Genomic DNA, 14,697 nt, shown 5'->3' with positions numbered 1-14,697 from the left:
CATTTAGAAGCAGCATTTGGAAACTCCTTGTCTCACCCCACATCCTGGCTTTACGGGGTATTCCACTTCTGTTAAGGATTGGATTTACTTGGGAATTGCTGTTTTCCTACCATAATGTCACGCTGAGTGATTTCTACGTTTTCTCTTACCCAGATAGGTTTAAAAGCGAGCTGCTCATGAACTTCTAGATATGAAGTGGACAGTAATTATGCCAAATTGGAGTTTGTTACATGCTTGCAATACAGTGGGCACCCTTGTTAAATAGTGATTATGTGACCTGACTTTGTTGCAACACAATCTGCATAGAGTTGTGTCCAATTTTCACCATCTAATAGGCAAATTTGTGTGTATGCTGATAGGGAACAAAGAAAAAAAAGTTGAATTATTTTTGATGTTTTGCCAGACCAGTCCAGGACTGCACAGAGAGGAAGGCTGGTGGCAGACTGTCATTGGAAGCACAAGGAGTGCAGGGGAAGCTTGGGCTGAGAACAGCTGCTGGCTTTGTGCCCCAGGGCGAGAGGCTCCTAGCTGGGGACACCTTGCTTGCGGGACAGGGAGGCAGGAAATCTCTCCATCGTGGCCCTGAAATCGCTGTGCTTAGGGGTAGGGAAATGAAAGGCAGACACGTTAGGAGTCAGCCAGAGTTGCTGGAACAAATGGCCCGGGAGGCATCAGCCCGAGCTCTGCGCTCAGTCCCGAAGCTCGCACGAGGCTCGCGCCGTCTTTCGAGCTCGTGGAGGAAATGAAAGGAAATAATTAGGCTCCGGCTTTGCCGTTTGTAAATTAACAGAACTAGAGGGTGGCTTGCAAGGGCGAAGAGCTCGGGCTACGTGCAAACCCAGCTCATTTCACTTTTGCTAATTTGTTCTTAATTAATCGCTTGTCTGTGCCGATTTGTGCTGAGGCCGGCACGATGCTTCGATGCAAGAGCTCCGTTCCCACCGCGATTACTTCTCTGCCCTCTAAAGCCGCGGCACCGCCGGACCCCCGGCCCGGCCGGGCCCGCACGGGGCCTCGGCTGGGACCGGAGCCGCCCGGGCAGGGCGAGGCGGGGCCGCGGCCGGAGCTCCGCGCCCAGCAGCGGGAGGAGCGGCGTTGCGGGGCGGAGCTCCGGGCTCCGCGCTCCGCACTGCCTCGCTCCGCGCCCAGGGGCTCCGGGGGCCGCGGAGGCAGCGCGGGGCCGCGGGAGCTGGCGGCCGGTCTCTGGGATAACCGCCGGCCCCGTGCGCTGTCTGCTCCGCGTGCGGCATGTGGAGCTGGGGGGTTGTATGGCATTTGCGATCCGAGCGAGATCACGCTTCCTTTTTTTAAAATCCCTTGCTTTGGGTACAGTATATCTCTCTGTCTTTTCTTCTTTGGTAGCGGGGGGGGGCCGGGGGGACCCGCTGTGACGCCGGAGGGAATGGTTACTTGTGCAGAAGTCTTTTTCACGCGGAAGCACGCCGCTCCCTAACTCCTGGCTAAGCAGCCTCCAGTTCTCCAACTTTGCTGCCATAAAGCCCGTGCAACTCCTTGACAGGATGGCAGACAAAAGAACAGCTGGTGCAAAGCAGTAGGGGATTGCTGGCAAGGAGGAGGAAAGGAAACCGCAAAGCTTTTACCCGCGCCCCCGACACCTGACGGTTGTCAGAGCAGCAGCTGCGACGGGACGAGCCGGAGCCACCATGCGCAGGTCCAGCACCGATGAGTCCACCTACCACCGGAGCCCGTCCCTGGACAGCAAGGATTACAGTTTCCCAAATGGCGCTTTCCGTCGTTACAGCAGCATGTATGGCGGCCAGTTTGGGGCTGCCAGCAACTCTTTTTTTGGATTCCACACCAACCCGGGCCCTAAGGCCACCAAGGCTAAGTACACGTCCCCCAAGGGAAACAAGTACGTTGTCTTTTACCTGGATCTCTCATTTATTTTTCTCCTAGAACTGAAGAGGTGCAGCATGGCTCACAACTGCCTGCAGTGTATCAAGTACCTAATGTTTGTCTTCAACCTTCTCTTCTGGGTGAGTACATGTGTGAAACTGCGAGACGGTTGTACTTCTGTCTGTTTACGAAGATAGAAAGTAAACTTGTTGTTGCTTTTGTGCTCAAAAGTTTGAACTTGAAAGTTGAGCAAGATGGTGGCTAGGGTAGCCTTTCTTTGGCCTCCTTAACTGGTGTGGGTGACCTACTGAGGTTTTCTTCACCCTTTCATTTCATGCTCTTCAGCTTTTTTGCACCAAGCTTTTGTTCTTGGATGGACTTGCCCCAAAAGTCATGCATGGTCTCAGAGAAGTCACTGAGGCCATTCATGAGTGTGAAGTTGAGCGCTTGCTGACGTCCACCACTATAGCAGGGATGGCGAGCTTGGTTCATCTAAGTGCTATTGCCTGTATCTGAAATCTCCAGGCACTTGCTCTCTGTCCTATCCAGCAATGGGTCCTAGCGTTGCCACGTGGCTCTGAGAAGTGGAGAGAAACCTCACTTCTTCTGGGGCTGCAGCTCTGTGACAGGAGCTCATCAACTCAGCGTGAGGTGTGCGTGTGTCAGCAGGGCACCATGATGGAACATAGAAGCATGCAGCGTTACATCACTGTTGTGATAAATGAGGTGGCTGTCAGTAGCAGGGTGGTCGGACACTTCACTGCCACAAACAGGAGCACGGGCTGCAGAAGGAGACTGCAGGAGCTTGGCGATGGGTGCAGCTATAAATGCTGTTTGCCATGTAAGAATAGGGTGTAAAGTCATTGCTCAGAGAGTGAAGAGACTTTTAGCACAGAAAACTGCCCATCCAGATTTGGGAGTCTGCTCTGAGGCCCCTGGGAGGTGCCTTAGAACATCTCATCCCTCCACAGAGCACAGAGGTTTGTTAACATGCTAAGGGAAATGGGGGTGTTGCAAAGTGACAGCCCTCTGTCCTGGCACTTCGGGAGGGGGGGGTGTTTGCAGATGGATGTCACCACGTCATGGCTATTGATGCTCTGTGCTCTCAGAAATTGTCAGAGGGCTGCGGAGGGCTGCGTAAGATTGAAGAGGCTGTTCTCTAGCTTGCACTGCTGTACAGCTATTTAAAAGCAGGCATGCTGCAGTGCTGGTGCATCAGGGAACACAAGGCGTGGGCAACTTCTGCTGGCCCGAGTCATGCCAAGGAGCTCAGTGTGATAAAGTAACATAAGTCTGCTGAATTGGCACAGTAGTAACTAACCAGAGTTGTGCGGTACGAGGAGGTTGCTGTCTTTAATCCTCTGTTTGCTGGTAAGGAGGCATGTCGATGAGGCTGTTGTCTGTCTCTGGTTGCTTCTGGTTTCTAAAAATCATCCAATACTTATTCTACCTTACTCCAGAGCCTTCTGAAAAAGGCAAAAAAAACCACCTAGTCCACCTAGTTTTCATGCTCTTTTAAGCCTTGTCTCCAGTCAAGATTATAACTGTCAGCTAGCTGAAGTGTGTGCTGGAGAAATGCACTCGGATGGTGGTGTGAATAGCTCTTTTCAGGACTGTGCGTGGCACAGCCACAGAGGATGTTCGCTGCATTCTGATTTCTTTTACAATATTCATCTTCCACTGAAGCATATGCGTGTGATGTGAAAAGGTGCTGCTGTGAGTAATGTCTGCGTATTTACAGAAGGAAGATCACACATGGTAGTGTATCTCTGGCATGCTGTTCAGTAGGGGAGCCTTAATCTTTTAAGAAAGAAAGAAAGGTTTTTCCTTCCCCTGAAACTATCAAAGCTATTCTCAAATGCCTGAAGGGAGAGAAAAGACACAAGTCCCAAAAAGAGACGATGACCACGTGTGAACTGGGTTCTCCCTGAACCAAAGTGTACAAGCAGGGAAACGAGTGGGTGGTGTCAAACACTGCAGCACGATCAGTGGTTTGCTTCCCTCTCACATGCTACCTGCACAGCAGGAGTGATTGATGATGATCGTGTCCAAATGAGGTTTGCACAGCGTGTAGTTATAATAGATGCAGCTTTTTACCTTCTCACACTGGAGAAAGCAACTGAGAAGAGATTATTTTTAAAAGTATTAGTTTAAGCTGACTTGTCTTTTGTAAAAGAAGAGAAGAAGTCTATTTTTAATGATCAAAAGTCTTGGAACGATTACAGGTTGATGATGCTGTTGTTGTTTTTCAAGTTGATGTCAGTTATCTGTCAGCTTTTACTTTCTGTGCAATTAAGGGAGAAGCAGCTCTGCCAGAACACAGGATTGCTCTTTGCTTACACGCTTACCAAAGAACTTTTGCTGTTTTATCCTGCTTCCCCTTTTACCCTTCTCTAGGTAGCTGGGTAGTAACAATCAATGGAAAGTAAGAGGATAAATTACTTCTTTCATGCTCCAAATAAAAGCTGTGGTTATTTCCATGTTTAAAGCACAGCCATTACATTAAATGAATTAAATGCCTTTTACAGATTGCTCCTGATTTTTATTCTGTTATGGCAAAATGCTTTGATTTTCTTCACAAAGCATGCTTCTATTTTCTTTCTCCTGTTCCCATTCATTAACTCCAGTCAATTTTGTGCATCTTCATAGCCTATTTCACTCAGAGGGTGGTGAGGCACTGGAACAGGTTGCCCAAGGAGGCTGTGGATGCCCCATCCCTGGAGGCATTCAAGGCCAGGCTGGATGTGGCTCTGGGCAGCCTGGTCTGGTGGTTGGCGACCCTGCGCATAGCAGGGGGTTGGAACTAGATGATCATTGTGGTCCTTTTCAACCCAGGCCATTCTATGATTCCCCAGCACTACCAACTATCTTTCCTGCAGTGGGACAGAAGAATAGACCTCAGTCCTGTGCAACTCCAGCAGGACTGACTCTGTGTTTCTGAGATGATCCTTCATTATAAATCTGGTGATTCTGTATGAAGCAAAATCCCAGAGCCCTTGATTTTTAAATCTTCCTGGCGAGCTTTATTGGATTAGGTGCTGCGCTCACGTTGTAAAACTTTTACAGGCTGTCATATAAAATAGAGCAAATTTCTCCTCCCCTTTCTGGCTGTTGAAGGCAACACAGAGCTCTTTCATGAATGTCAGAGGCTGAGGTGCCTTCACAGTGTTGGTGCTGAATATGTCCAAGAATAGCTCTCTTCAGAGAGTCCTGCAGAACTTAGGGGCAGCGCATTTATGGCTACCATGGGCTATGAAGGTACTGGGACGTGGACAAGACATTATTAGCCAGCAGCACTGCCGCTATGATGGGAATTGCCATTCAGAGGCTGTTTCCTGGAGTCCTGCCAGATGCAGAGCTGCCATCCTTGTATCACTGCTCTGCTTTGCAAGCTCTGAGGATGACTTTTGTCACCTGATACAGAAGAGTTGCTTGATTTATTTGTTGCTATAAACTTCCATTTTCTTTTGTTGAATTGCTAAAACCGCTGGGACTAAAGACAGCATCAGGTGATCTCAAAGCAGAATGCTTTTATTTCATAATGAAATATTTGTATTTCGCTGTGAAGTACTTGAGGAAGAACATCTTTTTTCCTCACATTCTGTCCTCCAAACATCCAGAGATGCTTTATGACAGTCAGTAAAGCGAATTGTACTTTTATTGTGCTTATAATCCAAGGTTCTGCTTGCCTTCTCTTTTTAGAAAAAAATATTTTTGGTAAAAAGAATTAAGTTGTATCTTAAGGGCTGTGAGAGTGCTATAGAAAGAAAGATGTCATCTCCTTAATCCGCCTTGGTTTATGCCAGCATTCCTACTTTCTTTGACTTGTAACTCCCAAACTGCTCTGAAGGGCAATGCACAGAAGTGCACTGATTGATGTTTCCAGTGGTGCTTGCTCTCCTTAGAAATCCTGTGCTAGAGAAGACCATCTAAATTGGTAGCAATTTGTCCATCAAAGAATTGAATGCCTATATCTGACTCTTCAGATAATACTCTAGGCTAATAGAGAAATTCAGTAAAGCACAAGATTTTTCAAAGTTCTGTTGTAGAAAGATTGGCATATACAGAGAAGACAGCAATAAAATGACAAGAGGCAAAGAAGTTTGAAATGTATCATTCCCCATTTCTATGTCTCGTCTCCTTTCCACTGTTAAAATGTAGTAGAGTTGTATGCACTATAAGGAACTCCACGTCTTCAGAATGGTGAGCGAAGAGATCCTCCCGTTCCAGCAGGTAAGGTCTCCAGGAGTCAAGGAAATGTGTTCCTGTGGCTTGAAGACTTGTATGGTCTGCAGACCACTGAGCACAGAGCAGCTGAAGCTTTGCTTTCCATCTTACTGCTATAAGAGATGAGGCAAGGCGCTTACTGTTTTGAGGTGCTCATTGTTCGCTGCTTTGTTTTACCATTCAGTCCCTAGAAAATTCTCAGCTGATCCAGTCTTGAGATGCTGCAGATCCAAAGTGGTTGGAAACAGAGCGAAGGAAGTGATAGAAGGCACGTGGGAATGGTATGGACTAGTATTTGTGTAGGAAACAAACCCCAAGAACCTATTTAATCTGGCTCCAGTGATGAGCTGCAGGGCTCTTGCTCTGGCTTTGCAGCTATTTGATGGTTTGTGAACCATGGTTTAGAAGGTTCTGTACTAATGTGTGCTGCTGGCCTGTTGCACTAGCACTGCTGCCAGCAGCCTAGCTTTATTACTTGGATGCCATGGGAAAGAAGAAGGAGAAATGAAAGTGAGAAGTCCTTCATTAATGGCATTGTTTTCTATCCTTGTACTTCAAGTGTTCATGGGTATCTCATGTAAGAACTGTGTGTGTGCTGATGATATCTAGAGGGCTGCACGCAGCAGAACAGCGTGCAGGGCAGCGTGTACTCCCAGCAGCAGGAGGAAGGAACTTGGTCTGAAAATACCCCATGAAGCACTGGATGGTTCTTGAGCACCCCTGGCCAGGTGTGGCTGCTGGTTTGAGGCAGAGGGGTGTTTTGGCATTTGTGTATCTTGTTGTGATAGTCTGTGACAAATAAAAATGTAATTGAACAGCAGCACAGGCTTTACTCCTATGCATTGAATATGTGGGAGGTTTACCCCAGAATGCCATTTTCTCTACCTACCTCCCAGCAGCTGATTCTCCTTTGTTATTTACCTCCTCCAGGAGCTGCTCAGTCTCTGACTGACATCTTATCTCTGCCTCTGACTTTGTGAAGGCTCTCCAAGGATGTATTTTAAGGAGCATTGCTTTTAAAGATAGGAAACTCATTTGATATGGGAATTACAGACTTCAAAAAATGGCAGCGCTGTGAGAAGCAGAACTGTTGAGAACTGATACAAGTGAGAGAGAGATGATTGTATTACCTGGTGTCTGATTTATATGAACAGCAATTAGAGCTTTTTCCATAGCAGTGCTATTCATACTGTCTCTTTTCTGGGTAGATTCTGATGTCTAATAGGGGTTGGGGATCATGCTGGAGCTTTATCTCCCGGTGAAGGCATTGCTAAGGCATTCACTGCCTAAATGCATATCTTCTCATAAACTTTGGGAAGTCAGTGACTTTGAAAGGCTGTGTATCTGTCAAATCAGGCTGGCAATGACAAATGGACTTGCAAGTTATTTGTGAGATGCACAGCCAACAGTTCAATTTTATAATCTTCTTTCCCCTAGGAAACCAGGTTAGGAAGGCTCTTAACAGAGTAGGAAAAAAAAAGCCTTAAAGTTGGCTGTATATTAGATACCACCTTCAAACTGCCCACTGTGGGCCAGCTTCTGCTTCCAGCTTCTGCTCCCGTTGCTCATGAGTAAGAGTAGCTTCGGCTTTGCTGACGTACTGATGTGTTTTTTGGCCACAAGTATTGGTAAGGACTAAGCACCTAGCCTTGTAAGATTTGCAGTCCAATCTATCCGCTGTATCTAATTCAGACTTAGTACAAAGCCATGGAAACCCAGCAGTGGATAAAGCCCCAGGATATGACATGTTATAGTTGTACAGAAACTGTCCTTTTAAAGCAATGAGTGAAAGGGCTGCAAATGTTATTCCCTCCTTTGGACAGTGACTAATGTTAAATCTGTTCCAGCCAATACAGAGCTATACAGAGTAAAGCAAAAGGCAGATGAGATCATTACCATCGTTCTCAGTTTCCAGACACTGCTGTTTCAAACACAGTTAACCATGATTTAATGAATTAAATTAATTAATGTATTAACTATGTATTAATACTGCTATGCAATTTATTTATTTAGAATCCAACTTTTGCTTAAGATAGCAAATCCACAAAAGTCATTGTATGAATAACATAAAATATGTTTAAGATATGTACAGACATTTCTCTGGACTATTAATAGTATGAAGAGATCAGCGCTAGGTCAGAATGAAATGGGGAGTTGGATGGAATGAAATCTGCGTACTCATGAAGATTGGAGTCAGTAAATTGTGTTTCTTAGTACTGTCCTGTAATTGTTTCTCCAGGAAATGTTTGACTGTCACAGGATGCAACAGAAGCAAATGAAATTGAAATTGCAGTCTGTAATTAGACTGTCATACTCTAACGCATCTTAAATCTGTCTTCAATAGAAAAACTAACACCCTCCAGAAAAGCCTCCCAACCTGCTTCAAGTGTGAATGCATGCAGAGGTTTATAATTTAGCGCGATACAACTGAGACTTGCTCTAAGGATGCCGTATATTTCAAATGGTAATTTAGGCAAGGCAGAAGGTTGATGTCCAAGGACAAAGGACCAGAATGACCTGGTCTTGTAAGTTTTCATACAGAGCCTTTCGAGAAGTTCAGGATTTTTTTCTGCTTGCTTTTCCAGGCTGCTACTATAGCCCTCTTTGTTGTTTCCTTAACTGTGGTACCTTTGTTTCTTCTCAGTTGCTCTCAGAATAGTGCAGCAGCAGCCACTATTGTGTCACCTTATTCTTGGAGTCCCTCTGAGCCGTACACATCAGGGTGGCTTGAGTCCAGACCAGCAAAATCCTGGTGACTAAAGCTCCCCATTTCCCTCCAGCTGTATTTTGTAAATTTCTTTCTGATTCTGGTAAATGCTACATGAGGACCATGAGAAAACAAAGCAGTGATTCACTAATGCTGATTTTGTTTGTTGCACACGTTCAGTGTGCGTGCTGCTAATTTCATGTTCTTCCTCCTCCAGCACCTCATGCTTTTATAGGATTTAGTTTGGAAAGAAGCAAAGCTCTGCTGTGGGGTCAGGAAAACCAAGCAGCCACCTGTCTTACATGCAGATGGCAATTTGTGCTTTTTTTTTTTTTTTTTTTTTTTGTATGAAGTTTACTTTCTTTTCCCTCCATGGCTTTTCTTTGTTGCAGTTGCCAACTTTAGTGATCAACAGCTGGTGCGAGGTGCAATACTCAGAATTAAAGAACTTAAGTCTCTTATTTAAAACAGGCTTAGCACTTAGGGGCAAAAATCTCATTGCCTTAATGAATGGCTGCATGGCAGGCCTACAGTGGGATTACAAAGCCGTCGCGTGAACTGTAGTTCCACCTGCAAAGCTGTGCTTGTGCCAAGAAAGCTTGTGTTCACAGGGCTTCTGTAGGCTGCAATGGCAAAACATGCTTCTGCTGGTATTATTTCCTCCCCTGCTGGAGGTGTAACTTGCTGGCAATTTCCTTCTAGCCTCCAAGGCTTAAGAAAAGCAACTCCGCACCGAGGTCAGACAGCACTGGATCCAAAGAGGCAGAATGGAGTCAGGCAAAGCAAAGGAGAATGGTGTGTTTCCTCTCTTTGCCTTTAAAGGATGATAACTCCTCCTTCACTAGAGAGGAGGAAAAGGTAGAGATTCCTTGTCGGGCTCCTGAACTGCTGGAGAACATGAGGTGGATGTTTGATCATTCTGGAAAGTAAAACTGTATTGAAAAGATTTCCAGGCAGAGTGCTACGCAAAAACAACTTGCTTTTTTGGCTGATGTCAGCTGAAGTGCCAAACGTCCTACTTGGATTGCTTCACTAAATTTAAAAAAAATGAACACAATTCACTCTGATATATGAACACAGATATCTTTTTTTCTTAGCATGTAAAATATCGCTAGTAAAAAGGGATTTTATTAGCTTAATTTATTCATTTAGTGTAGCTGTTTCCATTCCCTACATTTTTAAGATGAGGAGGGATCACTTCTCTTATCTATAGGACTAAATGTGGGCCAGAGGATTGCATTCAGTCATTTCTGCAATGGATGGCATGGGCTTCTCTTAGTAAGCAAGTCAATTGCACAGTACCCAACAAGACCTGCAGGAGAGCTTCTTTTTTTAACTGCTGGTTGTTTTGGCCTTGCTGTCTGCATGATATTTCACCACTGGCCATTGTGAAGGCATGTACCGAGTGAGATGGATTTATAGTTTTATATAAAACAGAGCTGCAAATTGTCATGGAACCATTTCAGCATCCAAAAGAAATGTTTGTTGTCTTCCAATAGCATTTTTTAAGAAAAAAATCATTGCGGGAATTATGCTTTTAGATGTGCTGATTCATGGCCATTTTTATACACTACTTTTTTTTGAGGTCCCTGGCTGACTGAAAACTGACCTTAAGTTACATTCCATGCACCGCATTGCACCTGTCAGGTTTGAAAAAGTATGGGCTGCCTTCATGTTGGCCAATAGAAAATTTGTACTCTTGTTTTGCAAGCAGCATTTATCTTGGGTTGCAGCACAAATTGTTTACTTACATGTCTGGATAAATCTTTTTGCTAATCCATTTGTGGCAGCACGGAGGGGAGCAGAGATGACATGTTTGATACCATTTTCTTCAACGGAACAATTGGAACTCTGGACTTGAATTGAGTTCCACTGCCACTTGCAATCTGTTATGAGCTCCCATCCTCGAAGGCCAGAGTTTTTAACACATCCACCATCTGCTCGGTCCTTGTTGTATTCATGCAGCATGCTTGCCTGTTTTAGAATGACTTTGCAAACTAAAATACAAAACCCAGAAATTGTCTGCACACAAGTGATGCCACTCCCAAAGGATGTACTGAGGCATCTTTGGGCATGAAAAATCAGTTGTTGTTTTACTGTTTATTTATCTATGACCCCCATCCACAAGACTTTTTCACTCTTGTACTGCACTAAGTGCTATTCTGATGCAGACATCAGGCAGTAAGAGCCTGGTGCAAACAAGGGGTCAACCTCAAGAGTTTGTTGGCTGGTCTTTCAGTGCAAAGAAAAGCAGGAGCAATTTGTGTGAGTGTGAGTCCATTCATTGTGGCTGCATGTATTAGAATCAGTATGAGCTCGTTTTAGGTTTGTTGTTTTTCCACATCTTGTTGTTGTTTCACGTCAGTGATGGGATGTAGTTTGTACCGTGGAGAACATGCTGATTATGTCTCGCAGTCTTTGGTGTCCTTGTCATCCTCTGCTGGTGACAGAAGTGATAAGGGATGCACATTTACATCTTGGTTGGTGTGCTGCAGCATGGAGCGCTCAGCAGTACTCTAGTAAGGCTGCTGCCTTCCTGGTGCTCCTTCCTTCTGAAAGCCAAAGCTGGAGGTATATAATACTGCTTGGTTCTGGTAGCCAAAGTGACTGCTTTCCTCTAGGAGTCTGCTTGCTCTACCAAAGCTTGCAGTGACCTGTTATTTAGAGTCTGGAACCTGGAAATGCTTAATGCTTTGTCACTGTAGCTGAAATCTCACTCTCCAGGATAACGCGTATCCTATTCAATTCCCTGCTTAGTATTTTTAGCACAAGCTGCTTACAGTTGCATGTCACCTTCCTGGTAATAACAGGGTGGATTTCCCTGTGCATGTGTTAGGAGTGCTGCTCCTTTTTGCAACTTCGTTCCTTTAAGTAACTTGAGAATTCTTGTGTGAAGTTATGAAACCAGCAAAAGACCCTTCATTTTAAATCTCACTGCCGCTGGTTGGAAGAATGCATGTGTATAGATATGTTGTCCTTTGTACTGGGCACTTGTACCCAATCTTTTAAGGACTCCGAAACAGGACTCACTCACTTGGAAATCTGAAATTCTCTGGCATGTTCTGCTTGAAATTGCATGTACTTAGTCTTGTTGCTCTGCTTCTACAGTTGTGCTTTTTCTTCTCATGAAGATTTTACAGCTTCTGCAATCATCCTGCTGGTGAGATCTCAGCTAGCCCCTGATGCTCCAGTGTCCCATCTGATCCCACACATACCTGCTTCTGCATTGTTTCCCTTTGCTTAGTGAGTTAATCCGTATTGCAGCGCCTCGTTTCATCCTAACTGGCAATGCTCTGTTAATTTTGTCACTCCAGCCACATGCTGAGGATTATTTTTTTTTAATCCCATCTGTAAAAGCAGAAGTACTCTGCGGCCACACGATGGCTGTGGGCTGGGGACTGTGCAGTCTTGGCACACACTTTGCTGGCTGCTGGTATAATAGGAGCTGTTAGGTTGCTCAGCAAGTTAGAGGCATCAACCCCCATTACACTCTGTAAAACAGCCATTTTTTCTCATCACAGATATCATTAACTAGTATGTATCGCTTCAGTCGCTCGATAGAGGTGTCAAATCTTCAACTGCATTACCAAACACGTCCATTTTCTGTAAACAGGAGCCCGATTTAACCCTTTTTTTCTGACTGCACAGCGGGTTCCTCACATACCCAGCACTGTAGGCAAGAGTAGTTTCATTTTGGTTTTGTCTGCAGTTACGCCCTGTCTTGCTCTGTGCCCAAATGAAGCTCCCACTCTATTGCCAAATGCTTTGTCCTTTACTTCTACACACTGCTCATAAAGTGGGGAAGCTGCAGGGGCACAGCTGGTCTCCAAATAGCTGTGGCATGTTAATTAGATGCAAACCTTTAAACCTCAGCTCTCCATGGGCTCTGCTGCAGAGCTTTTGTGACTGCTGCTATGGGAGGCAGGGCAGGCGATGGCAGAGGGCTCGGGTGGTGTTAAAGCTTTTCCCTGTGTGCTGCCTTGGGTTGTCTGGCCTGCAGGTCCCAAGCCACGTGCCCAGGGGCCATAGTTTCTCTTGCAGAGGCTGCTCTCAGGCAGCAGGGATGTGGCTTGTTCTGCTCTCTTCATCGGTGCAGCAAGTGGGAAAGAGCCCATGAGGTTTGTAGGAAATGATTAAAGCTGTCGGGGGAAAGAGGAAGGGCAGGTGATAAGAAGTTGTGTGAAAACAGATTTGAAGCATTCCTCAGTTAAACTCCTTGATCAGCGACATTTCAGAAAAGATGGCTATGAGTTCCGGTTCCAGTCTGCTCTTCTGTTGTGCCCTGCATCAGCGTCTTCTTTGCCTGGTTTTCCCCACAAGCATCCTGCTGAGAGGTACTTGACCATCAGCTGTTTTGTTGACTGATACCATTAAAAAGAAAAAGTAAGATACAAGTCTGCACATGTCCTCATGTCAGCCATTTGGTGGTATTGGCAGATAAAGCATTCTCAGAGCTCTTCAATATGATGGGTTGCTGGGAGCCCCACTCATCCTAGCACTGGTATTTGCATCAAGAGAGGTACATGCAGGTAGTGTGGAACGAGGCATTTTTCAGCATGCAAGGAAGCAGGATCCATGGGGTAAAGCTGGGCTGTATAAAAGGCACAACAAGAAGCTTCTGCAAAGTTATCAAAAGTTTGGATGCATGTTGTGGGATGTTCAGAGCATTCTGAAAGGTTTTCAGAAAGTTTTTTTGTGACAATTAAATCCTGCTGCTCCTGACTTTGTCCTGAGCAGGAAAAGTAGACGTTTTTGTTGGTTTTTTTTAAATGAAGAGCTATATAGGAAGCCATTTTTGTTGCCATTCCAGGAAAGAGAAGCTGTTCAACCCAGGTGTACTTCTGTGCAGCATGCAGAATCATTTGTTGTATCCAAACAGTTTCAACGCTGCGTGCGTGTTTGTACAAGTGAGATAACTGAGTTTTTGTGAGTGGGTGTTCAATTTTGGCTAACAAGAGCCTACTTCCCTTAAAATTTGCAGTAACGAGTGACAGCTGTGGGACTTCCAGATACATCAAGTTGGAAGCTATGTTATAATGATTGTACCAGAACAGTAGGTGGTTATGGGCTTATTTTGTTCCATGGGGAAAGATACGCATCAAATTACATGAATATTAAGGGATATTAAGAGAAAATCAAATCAATTTCCTCAAAATAAATTGTATAAGAGAGGGGAGTTCTGTGACACTGTTGCTGAGACACTGTGGGTATAAAGACAGATATATAAGGAAAAAATTACTTTGCTGCAGTCATGACATAGAACTCTTTTTGATAAAAATAAATGATTCTCTCCAACATTCATTACTGGAGATAGAAAAAAAAAAAAAATTGAAATCAACAATTTCTTTGTATCATTCAATTGAAAACAGTACCCCAGACAGAGAAATAAATATATTTTGTGCTAAGAAAACCACTTGAGCACTAAAGCAATATCATCAAAAGAAGTACTTTTTTTTTTCCCTATAGATTTGCTTTAAAATGAACACGGAGAGCTCAGTCAAAGGCTCTGTGTTTGCTGGTGCTGCAGAACCTGATGCTCTGCTCCCTTGCTGGTGAAGCATTTTGTCTGTCAGATGGCTTAACTGCCTCTGAGCAGGTGTGAAGATGTAATATAGGGCAAATACACACATTGCTTTAAAAGGAGGCTTGAGTAGAAACGTGGCAATATTTTTAAGGAATGGCTTTACTTGTAGAATTTTCTTAGTTTACCTTCTGAAAATTAGAAACCAGGACTTAAATAAAATGTTATAGGTAAGATATGTAATTATTCAGCAGAGTGGTGGTTTTAACCTTTTGGAAAACAACATCTCTTTACCAACTGAATTACCTAATAGCAGCCATTCCAGGCTGTTAGGTGCTTAACAGGTGTGCCAGAAGTGCAAAAACACTGTCAAATTCTTTAGGTC

General features: G+C 44.6%; 1 protein-coding gene across 9 annotated transcripts in view; it reads left to right on the top strand.

Annotated features, from left to right (window-relative positions):
* The window catches only part of TSPAN4 (tetraspanin 4), a 396,192-nt gene that overhangs the window by 212,917 nt on the left and 168,578 nt on the right, over positions 1-14,697 (top strand). For 7 of the 9 annotated variants that reach the window (XM_085224349.1, XM_085224346.1, XM_085224350.1 and 4 more), the window contains one exon: positions 1,918-1,997. In XM_085224349.1, the coding sequence (XP_085080475.1) occupies positions 1,935-1,997 (63 nt within the window). In that variant the 5' untranslated portion in view covers positions 1,918-1,934. Of the gene's footprint in view, positions 1-1,100; positions 1,327-1,352; positions 1,998-14,697 lie in introns of those variants that run through there. The other 2 variants (XM_010711140.4, XM_010711139.4) reach the window with 2 other exon arrangements.

This window comes from Meleagris gallopavo, chromosome 5 (assembly GCF_905368555.1).
Source record: "Meleagris gallopavo chromosome 5, MGAL_WU_HG_1.1, whole genome shotgun sequence".
Classification (NCBI taxonomy): domain Eukaryota; kingdom Metazoa; phylum Chordata; class Aves; order Galliformes; family Phasianidae; genus Meleagris; species Meleagris gallopavo.
Note: the sequence above shows the minus strand (reverse complement) of the source record. Positions and strands in the feature narration are given on the sequence as shown.